This window comes from Solea senegalensis, linkage group LG5 (genome assembly GCF_019176455.1).
Source record: "Solea senegalensis isolate Sse05_10M linkage group LG5, IFAPA_SoseM_1, whole genome shotgun sequence".
NCBI lineage: Eukaryota > Metazoa > Chordata > Actinopteri > Pleuronectiformes > Soleidae > Solea > Solea senegalensis.
The window spans coordinates 22,603,766-22,626,718 of NC_058025.1; the positions used below are offsets into that span (position 1 = coordinate 22,603,766).

The 22,953-nt window shown below is 40.9% G+C and overlaps 1 protein-coding gene across 1 annotated transcript in view; it reads right to left on the bottom strand.

Annotated features, from left to right (window-relative positions):
* LOC122769516 (putative nuclease HARBI1) overlaps positions 1–998 on the bottom strand; it is a 1,888-nt gene extending 890 nt beyond the window's left edge. Inside the window, exons 1-3 of the mRNA XM_044026077.1 lie at positions 879–998; positions 208–272; positions 1–32 (exon numbers count right to left, since the gene is read on the bottom strand). The exon at positions 1–32 is cut by the window's left edge and continues 408 nt beyond it. Coding sequence (XP_043882012.1) covers positions 1–32; positions 208–272; positions 879–998 — 217 coding nt within the window. The remainder of the gene's footprint in view (positions 33–207; positions 273–878) is intronic.
* Positions 999–22,953: the final 21,955 nt, after the last annotated feature.

A 22,953-nucleotide genomic window follows, 5' to 3' on the forward strand; every position in this document is an offset into this window, starting at 1 on the left:
TCATCATGTTGTCTACAGTCTTGTGGACGATCCTGCAAATGGTTGACAGAGGCATATCAAAAATATCCGCAAGCAAGCCAGTATACAGTCACCAGCACCTCAACCTCGTGACTCCAGCCATGGGACTTGTTATGGGACAGCATTTGAAAAAATATATCCAAGCTGTCCCTGGATAGTCTCAGAGCCGGCTTTGTGTCTGCACCAGACATAAACATGCTGATGATTGGCACATTTATATTCATCTGTGCATATCTCTGCATTGGTTGTTTCTTCTGTGGAGAAACAAAACATATTTAAAGTGGTTGTAATATAATATAATATAATATAATATTACATAATGTACATATATATATACACATGTATATATATATTGCTTGCAATGGTTCAGTAAGAGGTTTCTTCAGTTCTGAAGAAGCCTGAGAGGGGTTCCCAAAGTTTTTCATATGGCTGTATATATATATATATATATATATATATATACATATATATATATATATATATATATATATATGTATATATATATACACATATATATATATATATATACATATACATATACACATATATATATATATATATATACATACATATATATATATATATGTGTGTATATATATATATATATATATACACAGCCATATGAAAAACTTTGGGAACCCCTCTCAGGCTTCTTCAGAACTGAAGAAACCTCTTACTGAACCATTGCAAGCAATATATATATATACACATGTGTATATATATGTACATTAGTAATATTACATTATATTATATTACAAGCACTTTAAATATGTTTTGTTTCTCCACAGAAGAAACAACCAATGCAGAGATATGCCCGTTTGAGGAAATAGATGTGATTATTAGTGATGAGTAGTTCTTACCTTGTTCACAAGATATGCTAGAAGTGCAAGCCTCCTCTCCCTCCTCTGCAATCTGGCTCTTCTTTCCCTGATCCTCCTCCTCAGGTCAGCAGCCTCCTGTTCGGCCTGCCGGTAAAGCATCCCGACGGCGAGAACAGCAACACATCTTGCATCCATTTTAGTTAGTTTTTTTTTTTTTTCCGTACTCCAGCTCACCTATACTCATTAACATCCTCAACTCCAGTGCCTCTTAATCTAGCCCTGAATTTTATAGCCATTGCCCTGCTACAACACACCTGATTCAAATGAACATATGGCTTCTGCAGAGATTGAAGACAAGCTGACAATTTAATCCAGGTGTGTTAGAGCAGGGTAAAATCGAAGTCATGCAGGACCAATGGTCTGTTATATGAAGACAAAAGACTACAAAACATTAAAAATGTGTTGAATATAAATAACGACATGAGTTGTGGTTCTTTTTTCTAAATAATATAGCTTTATTGTAAGTGATTTAATGTTATATGATTACATATGTTTATATTTGCATAGCATATATACAGTCTATGCATTAGGTGGCGGTAATGAGGCTGCAGCACTTTTTGATGATGTATAAAATCCATATCTTTTATGAGTAGTGCTTCTTGTACGTCATACAGAAGAAAATATGAAATACTTTTTGAGTAATCCAGGGTCAAACTTAACTTTTTGCAACAAAAATCAGGGTATTCATTCCCTTTAGGGCAACGGTTAGATTACCAACAACGGTAAGGGTAATCATCCATTTTTGATGATGTATAAAATTCATATCTTGCATGAGTACTGCGTTCGTGTACTTCATACACAAGAAAATATGAAGTACTTTTACTGTGTACTTTTTGAGTAATCCAGGGTCAAAGTTCACTTTCTGCAACAAAAATTGGGGTTATTCATATTTGATGATGTATTAAATCCTTATCTTTTATTATTGGCACATGATCTCTACTTTCAGTAGCCTCACTTTTTTTTTTCTCACAAAATTTAGGGTATTCATCCATTTTAGGGTTAGCCAATGAATGTACACCGAACAAAAATTTAAACGCTTTTGTTTTTGCTCCCATGTTTCATGAGCTAAACTCAAAGATCTAAAAAAAATTCTACATACACAAAATAACCATTTATCTCAAATATTGTTCACAAATCTGTTGAAATCTGTGTTAGTGAACACATCTCCTTTGCAGTGATAATCCATCCCACCTCACAGGTGTGGCATATCAAGATGCTGATTAGACAGCATGAATAATGCACAGGAGTGCCTTGGGCTGGCCACAGTAAAAGGCCATAGTGGTCCTGTCAGATTATATTGAATTAATGTGATTTCTTAACATTAATGATGCTAGTCAAGTTGGACTTGGAGCAATACTCAGTCAAAAACAAAGGGATAGAATGCACAAGCTGATCTATGCCAGCCGAGCTTTGTCTAAGGTAGAACACCACTACTAACAGACTGAAAGAGAAGCCTTCGCATGTGAGAAATTTCATGTGTTTCTCTATGGAAAACAACTTTGTAATGGACACAGACCATAAACCCTGTGAAAGTAATTATTCACCAAAATCCAAACCGCCAGCAAGAATCGAAAGATGGGCTTTGCGGCTACAGCCCTATCTTTATAACCCAGGGCCCCAAAATGCCAAAATTGTCAGCAGTGGACCGCGCACTAGTCACACTGTGGAAATGTATAAAAACGGCAGATTGGAGTTAGTGTGATGCATAGACTGAGAACCAAAGAATGGTGGCCTGGAATCAATAGGGAAGCAGAAGAGTGAAAAGAGTTGGTTAGGTCATGTCATTGCTTGTCAAATACAATAGCTTCATGCTTCTCAAATGTCCCGACTGTAAGGACCGAGCTCCTGGCTAAACCATGGCAGACAGTGGCTCTGGACATATGTGGACCATTCCCCTCAGCTGACTACCTTCTTGTCTTGACAGACTACTGCTCCAGATGGGTAACGTCAGCCAACATAACAGAACAGAACTTTTTGTAAAACCATAAATGCAGCTCATATCGAAGACATGGACTGGTGTGTGGAGCTAGATGTCTTCCCAATGGCTTACCGCAGCACCCACACTGTGTCAAGGGCCGCAGTCCGGCCAAGTTGCTGTTAACCACCACATTTAAAAAAATTTACTGAACTGTCAGTAGACTATAGCCGACTGGACAGGATGCTGCTGTTCACATATCAGATGCCACAAGGAAGGAGAAAGGGCATGTTCATACAGACAAACACAAAAGAGCAAAAGACAGTATGGTGAGACAAAGTCTTGTTTAGGCAGAGCAAACTGAACAGACTATAAACCTTTTGAATGATACCCCTACACTGTAGTGGATCAAACTGGATGGAAGGATGGAAACAAGATGATGCATCATGTGGCCTTTGTGAAGCCTTGGGTTCAGCCTGTGCAAGAGACAATTGTGCCACATCAGAGAGTCAGGAGAGTGCCCTCTCACCTTCAGGACTTTGAGTTAAGCAGATACTGCCGTAGTGGAGCAGAATAATCTCCAGGCAGTTGTCTTATTGGCAGGGTAGTTGACCCCTCGTCATTTAGCTATTTTAATTTGTTAGAAGACAGATATTAATATCTTGTTGTCTGAACTGAAAACCTTTGAGGATACATTTACTTTATCACTACCAAAGAAGTTATAGTTCATTTTGGCCATGTTAGCTGAAATGAGAAGTTTTGGTAGAATTAAAATAAAAACATTTTGTGCCTTAGCTGAGGGCATAGTTTGTATTATTGTTTGAATGGGAAGAGGCCATGCTTATGATACAGTTTCACTAAGCACAAAATGACAGGGTAGTATAAGTTCTGTTTGAAAACTAAATCATTTTAGAGTTCAGCATAGTACTGGAGGTTCTACATGCTATGAGTATTATGAGTATTATAGTATTGTGATGTCTCACATCGTCCCCTTCTTGGATGATGTCTCACATGGGGGGGCTGTAAGGAAGTGGTGATACTGGGAAACATGTTGGTTACGGAGTGAGACGAAAAATAAAGCAAAACACTACAAGACTCTAACCTTAACTGCTACTGGTCCAACCCTAACCTAACCATACATTTCTTCACCTTAAAATGTAATAATTAATGTAAGGAATATATGTCCACATAGTGGGACTGTGTAAACAAATTTAGGTCCCCACAACATGAGTAATACCTGGAACACACACATACAGGTTTCACTCTTCTTAGGACGTTGCCATGACTTCCATTCATATAGGCGATGGTAGCACAATGGCAGAGCAAGTCGTCTTTCAACTGAAAGGTTTTGGGTTTGGTCTCCGGCTCTGTAAGCCTACATGCCAACGTGGCAGCGTGTGAATGGATATGAAAGAAGTGTGGTAGAAAAATGAGTTGCACAAAGATGTGCTGTATGATGTGCAGCAAAACTGTAGTGTAAAGAAGCTTTGAGTGGTCAAGACTAGAAAAGCTAAATAAATACAGACCATTTACAAAGTGTTATACCTTACACATGGGCACACTGTCAGATCTGTCAGAATGGCTTTTTTTCATTCTTTTGTACCAATGTAATTTGTATTCAACCAAATTTAACCCTAGTTTATTTACTAATACCATCATGTGGAGGACAGAATACTTTGTCCACCTTTTGTCCTATACTTGCACTGTAGTTATCTCTTTAACCACAGGGTGGTGCTCTGGTGTAAGACATACCAATGTATCAGATATGTCCACGCTGCACACACTTTGTATGTATTTGTGTGTACGCCCAGCAGAAGCAGTCAAAGCATCAGTCTCAGTCGTCCCCTCACGTCTCAGCAGATCAGGAAGCAGACGGATTCCCTGCTCCCGTTTTTCCATGCAGTCACCTGCAGCCGCTCTCGACAGAAATGACTGAGGAGGAGGAGGCAATTACAGGAGCAAGCAACACGAAACAGATGTGCAATTATGAGAACAGAGGTTTGCACTTAGCCCGCTCATTGCCCCAGTGCTGTCGCTGCAATCCATAATGCAATTCTGAGCAGCGGCAACCACAAACAGATAATTAAGCCCTCATCACACCTGGAGAGCGAGAAACAGTGATCATCACAAACCGGTGTCACAGTCAAATCCTCTGCTCATCATGACATGCTTTAGCACAGCAAAGATAACTTTTCAGTAAAATTAGTTTACAGGGATGTTTGCAATCAGGTTCCATCTCTTTTTAGGCCATAAGTAATGTATGTTCCCATCAACCACCAATGCAGCTTGTTCTAGATTGTAGTTTTAGAATCCACTGGAACAGAGACCCACATTTATCTCCTGAAACGCTCATTTAAACAAAGACAAATTATATGTTTCAGGTAACAGACAAACACATGTACATCAAGGTCGTGTTGATGTACTCCTCTGAGAAACCTTTGGATTGATGGCTCATGAGTCAAGAAATGCACACTGCACATGATGACACAATCATTTTTAAATTGTGGCCTATGATACCTGATGGGCATGCAATCAGAAGTGACTTTAAGTGAAATATGAAAGGAGCACCTGAGAAAATCAGCTGTCCTGATGCATTACACACCCTGGTCACAATTGGAACATGCTGGAAATCCCAGTTTTGGTCTACTGGCTCCCGGTCCAGGTTAGGGCTGATTTCAAGGTGCTGCTCCTCACTTCTTCTTAATCTTAAATGGTCTTGCACCTTATATTTATCAGACTTAATATGTGTTTATGTGCCCACACGGTCACTGAGATCACGGAACAGCAGCCGCCTAGTTGTCCTAATTGTCAAAAGAAAATAGTTGGTGAAAGAGCTTTCTCTTTTCGGGCTCCTATGCTGTGGAACAGTATTCCTCTTGAGGTCAGGCAGACCAACACTGTTGAGGTTTTTAAATCAAAGCTGAAGGCACATTTGTTCACTACTGTGTATCAGTCTCTAAATGAATAGTTTTTATCTGTCCATTTCCTGTTTTCAAATTGTTATGCGGCTTTAGCATAACTGTTTTTACTGTGTATGAGATTTTATAAAATGTTTCTCTTTAATTTTTATATCATTTTTAATTTTGTCATCGTGTACATTTTATGGTGTATGTTTTTATTTTGTAATGTAAAGCACTTTGAAGGAAAGTGCTATACAAATAAACGTATTATTTTTATTAATAGTATTATTAATAATAATAATAATAATAATAATAATAATAATAATAATAATAATAAGAATAATAACAATCATAACAATCATAATCATTATTAATTTATCATTGTCTGTATTATCATACTTAGGAAGACATTTCAAAAAGAGCAACTGTAGGAATCGTTGAGCATATATAATAGTGTCAGATAATATAAGATTGATTTCCGACCCTAACAATGCAGTTAACGTTTTGGTGAAATTTGTTGGTTCAAATCAGTGATACATAAAAATCTGAGCTAAAACAAAACTAAAGTGCTACAGCACTGCACAAATGTTTAGGCAGGTGTGGAATAATTATGTTGATTAAGAACGTTTTCAACAATTTACTCAACATACAGTGAGCTGGGTTAGGGTTGCTTTCAAAATAGCATCCATTCTTCTAGGTAACACTTGCACACACTATTGAAGGAACTTAGCAGGTAGGTTGTTACTAGCCAGGTCTTCTGTGGATGTAGTCTGGCTTAATTCCTTCTGACTCCTCATACGATCCCAGATACACTTGATGTTGAGATCAGGGCCCTTTGTGGAGCCAATCCCATCTGAAACTGGGTCAGGGTTCACCCTGGCCAGGTCAGTAGCAAATAAAACAACCATTCACACTGACATTCACACAATTTAGAGTTACCAATTAACTTTACCCCAATCTACAAGTCTTTGGACATACACAAAGACCATGACTTGAACCAGCATTCAAATCAACAACCTCCATTCTGGGAGGCAATCACCACCATGTGTCATCAACATTATATCAATATACAGTATAGTGAATTTGTCAACTGCTGTGTAGAAAATTATTTTGAGATAATTATTGTTGGAAATACTAGTTCAATCGGCATTCCCGTTGAAGTTACACCATGTAACCTCTGAAATTCTGAGGTCTGACTACAAATGGAATGCAGCCTTTCGTTTGAAAACCCAACATCCTTACACAAAATGACAAAAAGTGGCGCACACAGCTGATTTTTATGCAGTGTGATTGTCTTGTCGTGTTCATTACATCGGGTAATGAGAAGTACCTCATGATGATATGACACTGCTGTAGGGTATTTATACACACCTGCACTTTCCCCTCTCCTTTTGACTTATGCATGCCCCCACCGCCTGAAAGCACTGAGGCCATGTGGAATGAGGTGTGCCTCTGCTGATGAGGGAGAGATTGAAGGACCCACATGTGTTTCCTGCATCTCTCCGGGCTTCTGAGGAGATCGGCTGCTTACTCAGGAGTGAAAGCCTCAAATTAAAGTGTTAGTGCTGACAAAGGACAAATGGGATTTTTCCTTCGCGCAAACAGTGCAAGATTGTGCAGGCTTGTGCAGGCTTGCTCAAAGTGTCAAAGAAGAAAAAGAAGTCTCCTGCTCAACAACTCTAATGAAATATGCCCATGGAATTAAGTCCTGCGCATCACTGCCAATGTTTACACATATGGTATGACGAGGTAGGAAGAGGAGCGAAGGAGGGAAAAGAGAGAGATGAGGGAAGATACCAAAGGAACGAACACAGAGAGATGCCGCCTCTCTCTCTCATGTGTATAGTAATGTCTTTTGTACCCTTGAAGACTGAGTAAATTGAATATTCATGAGTGAGTATGAATAAGTGCTCTGTCAGCTAATAGTGTCACTGACAGATGAGGGGTGGGCCTACATGGAGCTCCAGTGGCCAGTCATGGTTGTCCACAGAGAGCCATGGGGCGGGGGCGGGGGGTTTGTCGAGGTGGATTAGCTAAAGAGAGGGTTTTTGTGGGAAACATATGGGTTAGGTGGGATAACCTCAATCATCCATATGAACTGAACAAACAGGAGGCCAGGCCACATGCAGGTAGGGCCAATGTTGACGTGACAGTTTCAAGCTTTACCGACCAGGTCGATGGAGTGGAGATCACTGGAAAAGCCACCCTAACCCCACAAGGCACCAAAAACAAGTACTGAATAGAAAAAGGTTATTTTCATTTTGTACACAACTGGGCTGAAGTCTGGGGGTCTCTCCTCTGATTCCTGTTTTTAAGTCAGCAATTCCATGGTCCAGAAACTGCCTCTAATTTCCTCTGACAAGTTCTCACAGTTGCTTCTCAATCCCCTGTGTCTTCCCCCGACTCCACCAGAGAAGAAGGCCAACACACACACACACACACACACACACACAAAGGGATCATTTCACTGCTGATATTTTGATATGATAATTTTATTCATGATGCCACTCCTCGGCTGCTGTGCATCTCGTCTGTACAAGTGTAAATGAGGAGTGTTCCAAATGTAAAATATTGCGTGTGGAGGGGGATCAATGAGGCTCAGCGGCCAAAACAAGGCAATATACAAAAATGAGTTGTGTTCCAGTACACAGACTGGCCCTATCCCTTGCCGACTCCAGTCAGCAGCTACTGGCTCCACCAGCATACACCAGATGGCCTCATCCTTAGGCAGAGAGCGAGAGAGAGAGAGAGAGAGAGAGAGAGAGAGAGAGAGAGAGAGAGATAAAGCGCTAGAGCATGACATGTCCCAGAGGTGCCAGGCTCAGTCAAAGTTATATCTAACACTGGGCCTGGATGCTGCTGTGGAACATCTGATGTTAAGCCTAACTAACTGCAAAAGCTTAAATCCTACCAAATTGATACAACCTTATTTAATTTCCTCTATCTTCCTTTCATCTCATTACACATGAGGACTTCCTGTCTGAGGTCAATCAAGTAAAACTGACCACTACACAGTAACTTTTTAGCACAAAGCATTGCTGGCAGGATATGATAATAAAAGGTTATATCGAGCTACAAAGATTTTGTATTGCGCTTGCTTGCTTGCTTCTGTCAGAGATTAGATATCAAATTGAGATTCAAAATTGAAAAAGCAGAGGTTGAAATATGCTGACTTTAATTCTCTTGTATGGCTCACACACTATTATTCCCATAATGAAACATGGCAGACACATATTTTTCTCACATCACACTCCCAGTTTGAAACACACGCTGTCTGTTAAAATTAATTCTCACAATTTCCGCACAGAATAAAATAACCCTGTTGACTTACCCTGTCTTAGCATTTCATACTGATATTAAACTGACTTTTCAATATACAGCTATACCATTGATTTTTCATTAAGAACAGCATCAGTCAGTTTTTCTTACTTTAGTCACATCAGTTTTTAAGATTGACCTAAAAAAAAAACCTAAACACAGCACGCTCACACCCACGAGAATGACTTAACACTGTAGTACATATGCCACACCTGTACGTGGCACTCTAACGCTACAGGAAAAAGGGAAAAGACCCACACTCATGCGCATAAAGCATGAGTGCTGTGTATGAAATGTTTTAAAATAAAACTTTATTCAAGCAAGCATACATTGAAATGTATACGATCACAGAAACATAGACAGGTTGAAGAAAGCCAGTGCAAATAATGAAAGAAAAAAAAACTTATTATAAAGCAAATAAACCAAACAATCTCAAAACACAGGAGAATAGCGATGACGTAGGTAAGCGACAGTGAATGCCAGAGCAAGAGAGAGGTGGAACTGTGACATCATTGTCATTATTGTTGAAAACGCAAGGGTGGCGTTTTGAGATTTGCCAAAATGCTGTTTCCAAGTGGATAAAAAGTTGATACGATAAAAAAGCTTTAGTGGATTCACCTCAAACAATTTTAGTGTGGACAGCCCCTTAGACTAGCTCCTCTGAGGCGCAACCCAGCAGTGGAAGGGACCAGTATGAAGAGTTAGTGTAGTGGAACGCCTGGTGTCTCTCTGAACTGCCCTGGGATTGGTCAAAGTCTATAACACTACAGACTTATTTGTGAGGCTGTAAACGGGGACAAGAGGTGCAGACTACCTGATGTACATTATGCTGAATGGTTACTGTGGAATTACGTTTCAAAAGCATTTAGCATATTTGATCCTAGTGTAGATGTGGTCTGTCTCTTCAGTGGAACCTACAGCTCCTCTCACTACAGTTGTGTTTGTCACACTGACTGCATAGCATCAAGTGTGGTCATTTCACATGAAACACTTTGAAGAAAGTGAGTCTTGCAATTTTTGAAAGTGGCTGAAGTATATGAGCATACTTCCACGTGTGAAAAGCGAGCGTCGTTTTCCATCTCCAAATGGTCGTCCACGGCCATAATGTGGATGGCTCAGTGGCCCGTCTTGCCTCCCACTGCTCTTTGTTTTCATTCCTCTCTTTTGGTGATAATGTATTGTCTACACGATGTGTAATGATCCTCGAGAGCAGCCGTATACCACTAACAGGCACTTCTGTCAAACACATCACCATCTCTGTGCTCATTGATTTGTGATGCCTTTAAATTGGGCCGTTTCCCCCGCAGTGGGCGCAGCTGTAATTGCGTCTTGCTTAAATGATTCAAATAAGGTGGTCTGTTGCTCTTACCTCTGCTTTCCCTCCCTCCACTGTCACTGTCACCCTCACTTATTTCATTATGGATTCAGCAGACTTGATAAAACAGCAGGGGTGCCCCATTCCACAGCGCTTAGCCAGCCCGGCTGAGACAAAGAAGTGGTCAAGCGAGGCAACAAATCTCACCAAATGGAGCGTTTGCTCTTTGTGCAGCCTATTTATGGCAAACTGATAGCAGCATCCAGAATACTGAATAGGTGTAATAAATGCTGAAGAAGGGGGATTCTTCTCCTAATTGGGCAAAAGGGTGCAGTGGGAGGGGGGAATCACCGTTTTTTGTGTCTGAAAATGAGTTCTGTGAAATAGTCTAATAGCCTGTACACAGTTAAAAGGGGCAGTGCGACCCCCACCACACACTCCCTCCTCCTCAAAACCAATCCCATCCTGTCTTTGGGCTGACAGATAAACATGTTCTCTGCTGGCTAATTGCAAAACCTGTTCCTACCCAGTCTCAATTGACAGGCTGCCTGTGTGTACGTGAAGCTTCAGATCTCCCAAAGCACGCGATCCAGGAGTAAAACACCCAAATACACAACAGCCAAAGTGAGGCTGTGGAACTTCTGAAGGGAGAAATTGGAGGATTTTGTACCTTGCAACACACTTAGTAACTTTCCAAATGAGCAGCAAAGGTTTGCAACTGAAAGAGACAGCTGTCAAACAGAGTTTGATGGAGTAACTAACATGACAAGCGCACCAGGAAACATGACAGCATCTGTCTAATGATATCACCATCAACAAGAGGTAAAAAGCAAGACAGACTGTTTTGAAAGGTACCTCTAGAAATTCAGATTGTAGCATGGCTCCTCTCTTCATTCTCACAGTGAAATAAAGATGTTCAAAATCAATATGCAGCCACATACATCAATAAACATGTGCTGCAGGTCCCAAAAGTCTTCCATGGAAGTACCTTTGTCTGAATGGACTGCAAGTGGTCATAAAAGATGCAGGCCCTCAGCTGGACATTGACTCCCTCCAGTCAGATGAATAATAGTACAAAGGGCTGCTAAATCATTGAGACAGCTGCTCTGCCCTGTCCAACACAACACAGCACTAAGACGCACCAAGGCCTGCGATTCTCCAGATGAGACGTTGGTCTGCATTTTGTGGAAGTCAAAACTCCGATGCACCTTCCATTCATGTGTCTAAGTTTTCACAAATGTGTATCACCACTTTTAACCAAATTGTCCAAAAAATCAGTAAAGGATAATTTGCATTGTTGGCTAGATGAATCCACTGAAGTTTTTTTTTTGTTTTTATCCACACAGAAATATCGTGAAACACTGTCTTTTGAAAAGTGGGAAAATCTCAAAAAGCCACCCTTGCATTGTTGTGTTGACAACCAGTACACTACTTTGGGAAAATAATGATGTCATAATCCCACCTCTCTGTCTTCCTCTTTTTGTGTTCTTGTGTGGAGATTGTTTGGTCTGTTCACTTAATGACAGCTTTTACTTTCTTTCCTTAGTCGTCCTGGCTTTCTTCATTCTGTCTCTGTTTCGGTGATAGCATACATCGTAATGTATACTTATTCCAATAGAACTTTATTTAAAAAAAAAGTTTGCGCACAGTGCACATGCTAAAATGTGCATGCTAAACGTCTTATTCTCCGGTTTTGGTGTCTTTCTATAGAAGCATAACAGCGCTTCATACAGGCCTGGCATTTAGAGGATCATGGTCATTGGGGGGGATGATCAACTTGATGGCATACATAAATAGCACCAGTAGCTGTTGATACATTTAGGCATTTCTATTATTGTAGGTTACATAAGTAATATTTCCTTTGTGCACTAAATGTAGTGGTTTCCTTGTCAGTCCACACATTTCTCCTCTCCTCTGTTTCACATTTTTCCAATGCATTGAACTACAGAAGCTAAGCTATGTTTCAGTCATGTGAAACCCATGCTTCATTCACTGAATTTTCACCTTTTCACTTCAAGTGAAAAAAAATCCTTGCAATACTTTCAAGAATTGTTAGAATGTGTTTGATGGAAAAACACATGGTGCGGAAACAAATGGGATTTACCATTCATTTTGACTGGTGCAAATGCGTTCACATCAAGTGGAGAATGTTTGGAACATCCAGGCAAGAGGTGGCACCCGATGTAGGCATGCAAGAGGCAGGACAATTCATCAGCAGAGAAACACTGTTTCTTTAAAAACAACAACAAAACAAAACAAAAAATCCCCACCACATCTAAAATTGTGGGAGAAAATAATGACTTAGCCATAATGTAAATGTATCTGGTGACATCACTGTTTCAAGTAATTAGACATATTTGCTAAAGAGTTGAAAGCAACACACCAGCCAGTAGACATTAGAAGCATGATCGTCAGATGCTTGCTGTGAAGCGCTGATAGGAAACTTTCTCGAAAATGTCTGGATTAACAATAACCATAAACCACCTAATGCTGACAGGCTGAAAAGGGGCATATCACCACTTAGTATAGTGGTGGTGGACACATTTCATTCAATAAATTGATTTCCCGCTATTGCTTGCAAGCAGGGGCAAGGGCATCAGTACAATTAAACTGTGCATGGAAACATATTGACTGTAAACCAGTCAACTGCTTACACAGAGTTCTTTTTTAAAATTAACTGTCACCCCCTGGTGGCTTTTAAATATATTCTTACTTCCTTGTTAGCCTCAAAAGGCAAACCGGAATACAACATCCACTTTTTATGTAGAGTCATGTCCTAGATACACAAGCGTGTAGACTGGTGCACAAAGTTTGCTCTTTTCTCTCACCCATGATTATAACCTTGAAATGGGGAATGGGGTCTGCTCACACTGTTGATGAAGTGACCAAAATTGGAAGAAGGTCGCAGCAAACTGACTGTAGCCAGGAGAGAGTGAGGGAGAGACGGCATGTTGTTTAAGTAAAACCCTCAAGAACATTATGATTTATTTAAGTGAGAAGAAAATATGAATAATGTATTGGCTATACGGAGCATGAATCTCTTTTGTACTAATTGTCAGGAAGACTTGCATCCAGTGTGTGAGGGGTAGAGGGGCTGCAGGACCCAGAGATCACAGGGGCACTGTGGCTCAAAGAAGACGCTCCTACAGCCACATATATTGACTTGCAAATGAGCTCAAGGAGGCTAATTAATTGGGGGGGCTAATGAAAGTGGTTGGGCTCGAGTGAAGAAATAATATGTGACCCCCAATTCACCCCCCTCCTTTTTTGACTCTCTCTCTCTCTCTCTTTCTCCAATTCCCTGGCTTGATCATCCACGCTCTTCCACAAAGATGGCTTGTGCCATTGAGGCTGATTGCAAAACTCATCAATATGTGAACAAAGTTGTTGGTGGTGGTGATGGGGGTGTTAGAAGAATTTGCATTCATTTGAAGACCCCTTCTCTGGCTTTGTTATTTATTCTGTAGCTTTTGGCACATTTTCTGGTTCTCCAGTCCCAGGAGGAGAGATGGTGGGATATGGAGCAGGGCAAGATGTGTAATGGGCTGTAATTGTACTTCTGCAGTTTTTCATTCTCGATTGCATTGGTGGGAGTTTCACAGCAGCAAGTAGAAAAGCGGCTTCGTGTTGTGGTGGTAGCGGAAGGGTGGCGGTGTCCTCTCGGATCAGACGCTCTGACTTCCAGTTTTCTCTAAGCTTTGAAGTGTGTGACTCCTCTCAATGACAGTAGAGCACCCTACCCCTGATGGAGTTCTCTTCACTCTTCACACCAATTATCTTGTAATTGGATCACCTGAGATCCATCTCAGGTGATCCAATTACAAGATAAGACAAGAGGTCTTATCCACACAGAAATGGAACATTACCTTTTCAACATTTTTCTTTGTTGTTCTTAAAACTCTCCATAAACATGGCATCAACTGCACAAGAAAACCCAGAACAACTCTAAATGCTGTAGCATTTAGAGAGAGATAGAGAGAGGTCTGATTATGATATAATAATTTCTCACAATCGGGAATTATTGTCTATGGAAACATGACAGATTTTCCCTCTCTGGGACCCGTTTTTCCAAAAACATCTCCAGGATTTCAAAATTGCTGGTTCTGTGTGGATTAAAAAATGCTAGGAATTAGGAACTCATTTTTGTGTATGCAGTCCCATTGGTGTGGTGTGAACACATATTCAGCTTTTATTTAAATGACATTAGAGATAAAGCTATTATTGGATTATTCTCACTAAAATTGGTCACGTGAACTAGATACAAATAAATATGACATGAAATAGCACTAAATCAAATTTCTCAAAGTTGGATTTACAGACAGTTGAATTGCTTCTACATATACAGTATAGAGTACATTCACTCAGACCAGAATTGGACTAAAGCTGACCTAAGTGTAGCCACTCTGACTGTAAACCAATCACCTCCTTATGCTTCAGTTTATTTTAGGATTTGTGTTGGGAAAGTTAAACACTGTTGATGTTAAAATGTTTTTGATATTTATATCACTTTAATATCATTAGCATAATTAACAATGATAGTGATGAATCATTAAGAGTAGTAACTAAACATATATGCATAATATTCATAATTTAAATGATAGATAAGCTAATTCATTTTATTCCGGGACATTGCGTCAAAATGGTAGCTCCCCATATGAATTATTGAGAGAATTAATGAGATTAAAACCTGGATGTCATCCAGCCTACTCAAACTTAACAGAAATAAAAATTAAGTCTTGGTCATAGCTCCAGACCTAGGTGTCATAATAACTATTCCACATATTCCCCACACAGCTCATCTCCAAAATCTCCCTTTTTCTAACGGACTGTCTCATCCATGCATTCACCAAAACGTCTGGACTAATCCTGTTCCAACAAAGCCCTGAACAGGTTCTAATACGTCGTGAACTCAGCTGCCAGAGGTCTCACCTGTCCTAAGCCCTGGCAACACATCATCAGTCTTTTGTACATAGCCCAACATAGATTTTAAGGGCGTTTTCACAAATATTCTCAGGGGGGCCCCTTCAGCTCGAGGCCCCAGACAATTTGCATGCTTTGCCAACTGCATGACAACAACTAACATAAGTATATAGACAACACATTAGCTACAATGGCTCATTGCAGGTATACCTTAGCCTCACCGCTATATTTGTCCAAGAGAGGTCAGAACTTGCAGCTGAGTTGCATTTTTAAGTATATAAGGGTTTTGTTATCTACATGCAGTAGATCTGGAAACATGACTCCAGTTTAACAATCAATTTGATTGATAGTGATCACTGGAAACAATGACAACTGTTTTGATCAAATAGTTTCTATATTTTCAAATATCATGCTTTTCATCCGCAAAAGAGTGACACCACCATTTACTTAACTTTGCCATTTTACCAATGTCTCGTGAAATTTGCACTTGTGTTGTCTTGTGTTGCCCTGACTGGGACTGCAAACTTTGTCACATTTGCTCTGCTCTGTATAATAACAATGAAATCAACTGAATAAAATTTCAATCTAATTGGTCTTGCTCAGACTATACTCAGTAATACTCCTGCATTACTACTGTTTTTGTGTGTGCTACTTCTACATTACTTCATCACTCCAGCCTCTGCTATCATTTCAGCTCTGCTGCAAGTACCCCAACCTCAAAGACTTCAAATTTAGAGCACTTTTTTTACAGCGAAAATATATAACTTATGGCCGAGTGAGATGGAGCAGGGAGTTTAAGCTGCATGTAATGGTTGCATCTGCCTTTCTTCACATTCCATCACACTGTAGAGAGAGTTCGGCAGCAGCAAGTCGCCCCCTCAGAGTGTGGTAGTTGGGGGAGGTGGTGGTGGTGGAGGCACGTGCTCGGATCAGATGCACTGCCCTGCAGTTGTGTCTTGTTTCTTTGAAGCAGCGTGACTCCTCACAGCCACCACATCAGCCCCAGGCTCTGCCACCGTCTGCAGGCTCCTGCTGCACACAACCATGCTGCTGTTTGAAGATGTGGAGAGAAAGCCTTCTCTGCTCAACCCCAGTCACTGCCACAGGCGAACACTCATACTCACATAACCACTCACACACACTAGTAAGCACTCATACAATCAAATCATTCTCAGTTTCGTCTTGTTACCCTTTGATATACTCATCCTCTGACTCCCACCCTCTTAGTAACAAGCAACGTTTTTGCCTATACAGCAGTAACACTAATATTTTTTAAATTGTGTAGTGTTAGAAATGACAATGACATTTGAAGAAATTCAACAATTTAATGCCATTAACAAGAGGACTAAAATACCCAGGATATGGTGCCTGTAAAAGTAAAAATACCCTTTACTGTCCCTTTAAACATCTATACATCACCGCTAATATTTGACCCTTTTCATACCTTACATCATCATCCATCTTGGATGTGTCACCTGTGACCTTGTACATAATTTTTGTCTGTTAATATTTAAACCCATGCAGTCAATAGCTCTGGATGTCATGTGACTCAGATTCTATGAACCACCATGTTGGCAGCCTAAGATGCAGCAAGGTGCTGGATTCAACCTGTCACAGTTCCCTTCCAGCCCTGGGCTCAATGATGATCTCAAGGTTAGGGTCTAAAGGATAAAGGGCGAGTCTTTTGTTGTCGTAGTCCTTCAGGAGTTTCTTCTGTTTCTTTATGAGCCTCAGAGCCCCAGAGCTCCAAGATCCATTGGGCCACCCAGACAGATTGCAGCCCCAGCAAAGAGCCCAGGGCCTGGGAAATACTCGACCCTGGCCCCCCTGCATCAACCAGCTGCTGCAGAGTCAGAGTTCCAGACTGGGTCAGTGCCATTGTCAGGCAGGGTGTTGTGTCACTGCTGACATCAAGTCTAGCTCTGTTGATTAACGGTTCGCTCAGTAACCAGTGAAGAGACTCACCTTTTTTGGTTAAAAAGGGTCCTTGAACACAGTGATTAAAAAGGAGGAGGTCCACTTAATTTTGGACATTTAGAATTCATACCATAGGTTATTGGCACACCTAAGGATGCTGCTGGCCACATCTCTCCACACCAGACCTACCGTACCTTTAAATGAGCTAAAGCCTGAGGGTGACAGTTTAGCCAGCCAGATGGACGAGGTCCTATACCCCCTTTCTCTGTGGCTAAAAAACAGCCCCCCATTCGCACCAATTGGGGACCATTCCAGAATTAGTTTGTTTATTTATTTTTTCTATATTAGCAAGTAAACCTTGGGGGTGCTACAGTAAGGATGCTACATTTTTGTTTATCACCAGTACTCTGCATAACAGACTACTATCATGAGAATACTGACACATAGAGAAATGACATGGCACCGGTTGTGGATGTCCAGCAGGTTCCCCTTCCTCTGTGTGAAGACTACCCTCCTGCAGGACACAGAGAAGGCAGACATTCATTAAAACATCAGGTCCTTTGCAACAGTGTACCAGCATTTTTAGTAGAATTCAGTGGTGAGTCCATCATTGCAGGAGCCCGCTTTCTGCAGTTTCTGGGGCCTCTATAGCTATGAGTTTTTCTTTTAAGACACCATCACAGAACCCCGTAAAGAGTGCTCCTCCTTGTATTCACTTAAAAACTCGCAGCTCACACTATCTGGCTTGGTTCTGTGAGATCCTGCTCTGTCTTTTCTTTTTTGCCATGCTGTAGATATAGCCAGAGAGTTTCGATCTCTCTGGTGTTCTGAAACCAGACCAACACTCCCTGTACTTTTCTGTCCAGCAGGTTGGCTAAAGCCTTTTTTTAATTTACTGAAGACTCACTTAAACATTCTAGTTCCACTATATCGGTCTCTTAATTCTCCATAGATCTGGCCATACTTCATGTGACATTGAGGGTGAGTCATATTTAAGTCTTACCATGATCCCACCACCTAAGATTACTAAAGTCACCCTTCCAATGTTCAGAAACACCTCAGAAACAAATAAGGCCCTTCTTAAAACCTCCTAAAAAAAGTTCAAACTTGCACTTAAAGTAAAATGTTCCTGATAATGACATAAAAGCAAGGAAGCCTGCAGGCATGATGGCACAGCCTTTCAAAACATAAAACATTATCTAGCCAGGCTGAGGAGACCACATTCTCTCTGAGGTGGGACCAGGTGTAGTGTCTGCAGTATGGGGTGCATCCTCCTTCAAACATCCACCAGGCTGTGAAAGTGGGTCAGATGGATGAGGCTCTGCACGGTTGTGATATAAAATCTGATGTTGAGTGCAGTAAAAATCCCTGCCCTAGAGTAAAAAAAAAATCCTTTGTTGCACAACCGTTTAAAACATTATTAACTTGAGTAAGAACTCCTTTTCAGCACCAGTTGTTGGATCACATTATGCTGATAAAAACAGGAGAAAGTTAAAAAATGTAATATGAAACAGTTTTCCCTTCCCACTCTTTCCTCTATAATTGAAAGCCCTGTGTGTTTCTTGCAGTGGTTTCATAAATCATGATTGTTTTATTTAAGTCTCTTGCACCATTTACATTTAAAACATCAATTCTGAACATATCCATGATGAATTAGATATTAAAAATGATAAATTAAGTAAAACACAGTTGCTTTTTCCCATAGTTTTTGTCTATTAGCTGTTAGTACCTTTTTGTTTATGTGGAGTCTGGCTGAAGAAATAAGAATACTTTAGGTGTGTGGAATGTTCCTCTACTTTTACCCCAATTTTCGTAGTTTATTGTTTTTATTTATTTTTTCTACTTTACTTTTTTTAGAAGTATATATTTTTATCTTTGTCTGTATGGAATTAGATTTGTGTCAATATTTTCATTAAAAAGAATATCGATTCAATCATTCAAAAATATTGCATTTTATTGTTTGAAAGTACACTTCACTCCCTCACTTGTCCTTTGCACCGTGGGTGGGCCTTAGGAAGCTGCATGCTGATTGCCTACTGAGTTTTGTGACAGTTTAACAGCCTGGAAGTTGTCACAGGTTTGGAGTCGCTGTCTGTCTGGAACTCATTCTCCAAGTTTTCCCCGCCGACATCCAACAAAATAATTCAGATTATAAATGTTAGATATTTATAATTATGTAGTCCGATGTCGATGGAGAACGATTTCCAGACGGATAGCGACTCCAAACCTGTGACGACTTCCAGTCCAGATTTTGTCTTCTCCACCTGTTTAACATACACACCACTGTACACTCTCCCCCCTTCAAACACCCTCCTTACCCACCCCCACATTCACACTCACACCTCAACTCATTCAGTGCAACCATGGGTTGGTCACAGCAGCGGATATAAGGAAAAGTTTGTGAACCAGAGATTGGGAGCTATGGTGAGGCAACCAACTCTGCAGTGGCTGGCAACCTGAGCAGGGCGCCCCAGCTCCCAGTGTCCCAAGCACCTGCAGAGGCTCCTAGACCAGATGGGATCCAATTACTCAGACAGGATTTCACCTTGTGTCCCTCTTCTCCACAACTGAAACACTTCATCACCAATGGAGTGGAAAAAATCATCTAGTCCTATCCACTTCAACTTGAAAATGGAGGTTGAGGTCCTCCTTATGTTTGTAAAGTATTGAGGGCAACTCAGAGTGACATCTTAACAGGATCTTGTGACGCACCGCTTTCTCGTGTTTGGAAAAGTCTTGAGGAAATCATCGTTATTGAAGGGAGGGACATTGGACAGTCCTGTCTTCGTGGCAAGTTGGGACAAAGGCAGTACCTTTACAGAACTCTCATTGGTGATTCCTGTCTTAATGACTTGGTACGTCTTTTCCACATGATACAAGAGGACCACGGGCCATACGGTGGTATAGTGGTTAGCACTCTCTCCTTACAGCGAGAAGACCCGGGTTCGAGCCCCGGTTGGAACAAGGGCCTTTCTGCATGGAGTTTGCATGTTCTCCCCGTGTGTGCGTGGGTTCTCTCCGGGTTCTCCGGCTTCCTCCCACAGTCCAAAAACATGCAATGTGGGGATAGGTAAATTGGACACTCTAAATTGACCATAGGAGCGAGTGTGAGAGTGAATGGTTGTTTGTCTCTATCTGTGTGGCCCTGTGATGGACTGGCGAACTGTCCAGGGTGTACCCCGCCTATCGCCCGATGTAGCTGAGATTGGCAACGCCCCCCTCGCGACCCTCTAGTGGAGGATAAAGTGGTAGATGATGACTGACAAGAGGACCACAGCACTGTTGATATGAGCAGCAGACACAATGCTTCTATATCCTTCTCCCCCACAGCCATGGCTGGATTTCAATGCCATGGTTGCTGAAAACATTGCTGGTCCTGATTACTGCCACACTGCTGGGAAATTGAGAAAATAATTAGGTTAAACTACTTTTAACCAAAAAGCTGTGTAAAAAATTAAGCCCATTAAACAAAACTCTTTCTTAAAAAACAACAATTCTGGGCCTGTGTACAGCAGGCAAAAACAGTTCTGTAGGAATGATGATGCAGTTACTCGCATGGACTTTGGTTATTTTCAGCCTCATGAACTGACTGTCAAATTAACTTCAAGTTCAGTTTTCACCTCATCACTCATCTAATAAAGAAATCCTCGATCTAAATAATTTATAATTTCTTAAACTAAACTACTGTAGAGGAGAGAATCAAATTCCTGTGTACACCATTATGCACATGCCCAAAATAAAATGCTCTTCAGGACACATCATTTTCGTCTCTAAATGGCATGTTTCATGTAAAAGGGTTCATCCTTATGCATTTATATGGCCTGTTTCACTCCTGTGATATGTAGCTCTTCTTGACTCTCACTCTTGGTGTGGCCTCTCTGGTTGTTCCTGTCTTTTGGCCCCGCGGTTACTGGATCATTGTGCTGGTAGAGACCCCTGCCCTGCCCCCCTCCTACATCTCCTGCTTCCTTTCCCCAGGTATGTGAACCTCTTCTACCCTCTTCCTTCCTCCCAACCTCTCTGCTCGATCAGGGACCGGGGCCAAGATGGATGATGAGGCACAGCATAGCCCCCAATACAGGCTGATTTATAGTGCCTCCTTTTCATCGAAGCAGCAGAGGCCCTTGGGGGCCTAGCCTGGAGGGCACTGGGGACATTTTCTGTCTCCGACCTGATGGCCTCAGGTTCCCAGTCCACCTTGATGCCAAGTACCAAACGGCCACTTCAGAATGGTCTCCATCCGTCATACGGGCAGCCGGGGATCTACCTTAAAGAGTGGAAACGTGGAGAGAAGAAACAATGAGCCCTACTCCCCTTTTCCCTTGCTTCTTCCACAGACATTGATCTCCTCTACAACAATATATTATATCACCTCTGCTTTGGTCTGCAATTGTCTTGGGGGAGGGTGGGAGACACCTCCATGCTTTTGTTTAACGGTTGGTGCAATCACTATAAATAAAGTCATATCAAAGGCAACTGAGAGCAACCTTCCTGTGCTGTATTGACAGCATATGTATACATTCCACTTAATTTAAAGAGACCTCTGTGCAGCATTGGGAATGCATGTTGTGTCTGCATACACACTATGGTAAAGTGTACTAGTCCTATTGAAAAGAAATATGTCTTACAGTCAGTATCAATCACTAACTTAAAGTAAAATATTTACACTACATGGACGCACTAAACAGTTTTTTTAGTATAGCTATTAGGGATGCATCGGTACAGTTTTCCCACAGTTCGGTATGACTCACGGTTTTTGGGCCACGGTGACGATACAGTCTCGTTATCTTAATATAAATCTACTCAGACTAGCAAAGGTAATATTGCATTGTAAACATAATTAAAAGCCCAGATATAATCAAACCACAAACTTTATTTAAACAATAGTGCAGATCAAATTAAACAGCAAACATGGAACTACACAAATTAAATATAGATATAAAGTTCAGTACTATCCAATAAAAATTTACATTGGTACTCAGAAGTTGGAGCTGGGAGTGGCATCACCTCTGACACCACCGCGTTCCAGAGAGAAAACAGTAAAAACCATGAACACAAACATATCCCAGGCTAGTCATTGTTAGCAATACCAGTCTGTAACAACCTCTACACATGTGCATTGGAACATAATTTTGCCAAGGAATGCTGTATTGTATACAGCATGCAAGAGTCTGAACACTCATGCGCCAAAAACATTATCAATTGCTGTAAAAAACATCTTTAAAATGAGGGACTGGACGATGTTAGAGCGACAGCCAGCACATTTTAATGTTAAACAAATTGATTAAAAGGCGATAATCATTACTCCATTTATCAACATATTTAACATGCTAAGGCTCCTGAACATCTCCAGCGGAACTCAACACACTTGCACTGCAACTGGGCACTGCATCCTCACTCTGTGTTTTTGGATGCTTTCAGGGTTTTAGAAATATATACATCCAGAATTCTGACGAATTGTGATGATCTCACACATAATATTGGCTCAGCTGACTTTGGAACCTTGCAGGTACTAAAAAAAGTACCAGGTACTATCACTAATGGAAAAGCAAAAAAAAAAACATGCCGGGACCAAGTAGTGGAAAAATGGCATTTGTTATAAGTTATCTTTGCACACAAAGCAGTTAGTGATTCATGAATTTCACGTCTGCATTGAACGCATCATTTTTACATCGTAGTAGTGAACACACACAATCTAGGCACAGGAGCAGTGGGTAGCACTCTCTCCCCATTACTTCCTATTATTTAACAGGTTGGGTGCCTTGCTCA